Source organism: Penaeus vannamei, chromosome 39 (genome assembly GCF_042767895.1).
Source record: "Penaeus vannamei isolate JL-2024 chromosome 39, ASM4276789v1, whole genome shotgun sequence".
NCBI lineage: Eukaryota > Metazoa > Arthropoda > Malacostraca > Decapoda > Penaeidae > Penaeus > Penaeus vannamei.
Window position 1 is genome coordinate 7,121,535 of NC_091587.1, and position 2,500 is coordinate 7,124,034.

The following is a 2,500-nucleotide window of genomic DNA, read 5'->3' on the forward strand; positions in this document are numbered from 1 at the left end:
AGTGTGCCAGTTGATCACCAATGCCTTCTTATTCATAACCTTGCGTGCCAGCTTTTCAGCACTGTAAACTCAGCTGTATTTTCCTACACATGCATAACACAAATGTAATATTTTTGTAGCATTTATTATTCTTTGTAACAAAAAAATAGGTATGTTTTATCATTTTAGATTCATACTCACGATATTATCTTGCTGTTTAACCTTTTCTTTGCTCCTCTGAATCACATAGCGTGCCATAGACAAGCGCTCTGCGTGCCAAGTCTGGCAATCGTGCCACAGGTTGCCGACCTCTGGTCTATAAGAGTAATATAATCAATACGTGGTCTGGACAGTGCTGTTTGATTGGTAGGATGCAGTTTTCGAGTAACAAAGTAATGTGTGAGATTATGCAGTAAAAGTAAAAGTAAAAAAAAAAAAAAAAAAAAAAAACCATCAAGAACAGCAATCCAATCAGATGACGTCATCATTTCGTAAGAGGAGAGCAAGAGAGTCACAAAATAATCACCCCCCCCCCTTCAAACCATCCTACACAACAGCTGTTTTCCTCTTTGTGTTGTAACATGTCATTCAAGTGTTCCCTCCGAGGTGTTACACCTGTGCCCCCCATCACCCCCCCACATTCTCATGCTCTCCTTATAATTTACTGTAATCCTTATTTCGCTTCGATTTGTTGATATTTGGACTTGTAGGCTGAATGGTATCTGAAGGTGATATACTTTTTAAAAATCTTTTCAGTTACTTTTTTGTCTATTTTAAATTTCATTGTTATTATTATTATTATTATTATTATTATTATTATTATTATTATTATTATTATTATTATTATTATTATTATTATTATTATTACCATTATTATCACCAAAACGCTAGTTCATATCATCATTATTTAGTCTGAGTATTTAACAATTTGTTCAAGCCTGTTCGTTGTTTGTTTCATTGTTCCACTGTTCAATTGTCAGGCAGCATACAATGTCTACATATGTATGTATGGTATCTGAAGAGCTATAGAGCATTTTCAAAATTTACGTGAAATTCTACTATGTTATGTTTGTGTGTGTGTGTATTTTTATAAATCTTGTCATTATTAATGAATAAAATTATGAATCCATGGCTTCCAGTAAGTAATAGACACCAGAAAATAAATGTGCTAGACATCAAAGGTCATATATAGCACTATGGTAGTGTAATGGTAGTGTAATAGTTTTTTTTTTTTTTTTAGAGTTAAAATGTCATATTTCAACGGTCACATATCGTATGGTAGTATGGTAGTTAAAGGAGTAGAACGAATGGGTAGAGAATAGAAAGAAAGGTATGGTAGTATGGTAGTTAAAGGAGTAGAAAGAATGGTATGGTAGTATAGTAGTTAAAGGAGTAGAAAGAATGGGTAGAGAATAGAAAGAAAGGTATGGTAGTATGGTAGTTAAAGGAGTAGAAAGAATGGGTAGAGAGTAGAAAGAATGGTATGGTAGTATAGTAGTTAAAGGAGTAGAAAGAATGGTATGGTAGTATAGTAGTTAAAGGAGTAGAAAGAATAGGTAGAGAGTAGAAAGAGTGGTATGGTAGTATGGTAGTTAAAGGAATAGAAAGAATGGGTAGAGAGTAGAAAGAATGGTATGGTAGTATAGTAGTTAAAGGAGTAGAAAGAAATGGGTAGAGAGTAGAAAGAATGGTATGGTAGTATAGAAGTTAAAGGAGTAGAAAGAATGGTATGGTAGTATAGTAGTTAAAGTAGTAGAAAGATTGGGTAGATGGGTAGAGGCTTCCAGTTAGATTTTCTGTTGTGTTGGCAGGTCTGTGTGGCCCAGAGCAACATCTACGACTATCCCGAGGAGGAGCAGATTGAGAAGCTGGAAAGTCTGCTGTTGGTAAGATTTTTCCTTTCTCCGTTCCTTGCCAATATTAGATTATCTTTTTTATCTTTTCGTTTTTTAATGAGATGGAGATGAGCTTGAGATGTTTGCTCTGATAACATCGGAGTTCGATTCGTTATCATCACTAGCTTGCCTGTTATTCAATAATCATCACCAATCAGTAACTCTAATCAGGAACTCTATTCTCAGTCATCACCAACCGGTGACGTAAGTTCTTCATCTCGATAATTTCTTTCCTATCATCGTTTTCTACCTTTTTATCACGGTTCCTCTTTTCCAATCACTCCCTGAATTCCTCCATCCCTATTATGGACTCGCCGCCCATCCATGTCTGCCTCTTATCCTATTTTCTCTGTTTCTGTCTGTTTGTCTCTGTCTATGTTTGTTTCTCTCTCTCTCTCTCTCTCTCTCTCTCTCTCTCTCTCTCTCTCTCTCTCTCTCTCTCTCTCTCTCTCTCTCTCTCTTCTCTCTCTCTCTCTCTCTCTCTCTCTCTCTCTCTCTCTCTCTCTCTCTCTCTCTCTCTCTCTCTCGCTATCTCCCTCCCTCCCTCCCTTCCTTCCCTCCTTCCCTTCTCATTCATCATTAATGTCAGTGTTTTCAGTTAATATATTCTCCTTATCCGATCATGG

At 36.3% G+C, this 2,500-nt stretch overlaps 1 protein-coding gene across 1 annotated transcript in view; it reads left to right on the top strand.

Annotated features, from left to right (window-relative positions):
- LOC113804423 (uncharacterized) overlaps nt 1-2,500 on the top strand; it is a 4,004-nt gene that overhangs the window by 975 nt on the left and 529 nt on the right. The window contains exon 3 of the mRNA XM_070116815.1: nt 1,791-1,865. Coding sequence (XP_069972916.1) covers nt 1,791-1,865 — 75 coding nt within the window. The remainder of the gene's footprint in view (nt 1-1,790; nt 1,866-2,500) is intronic.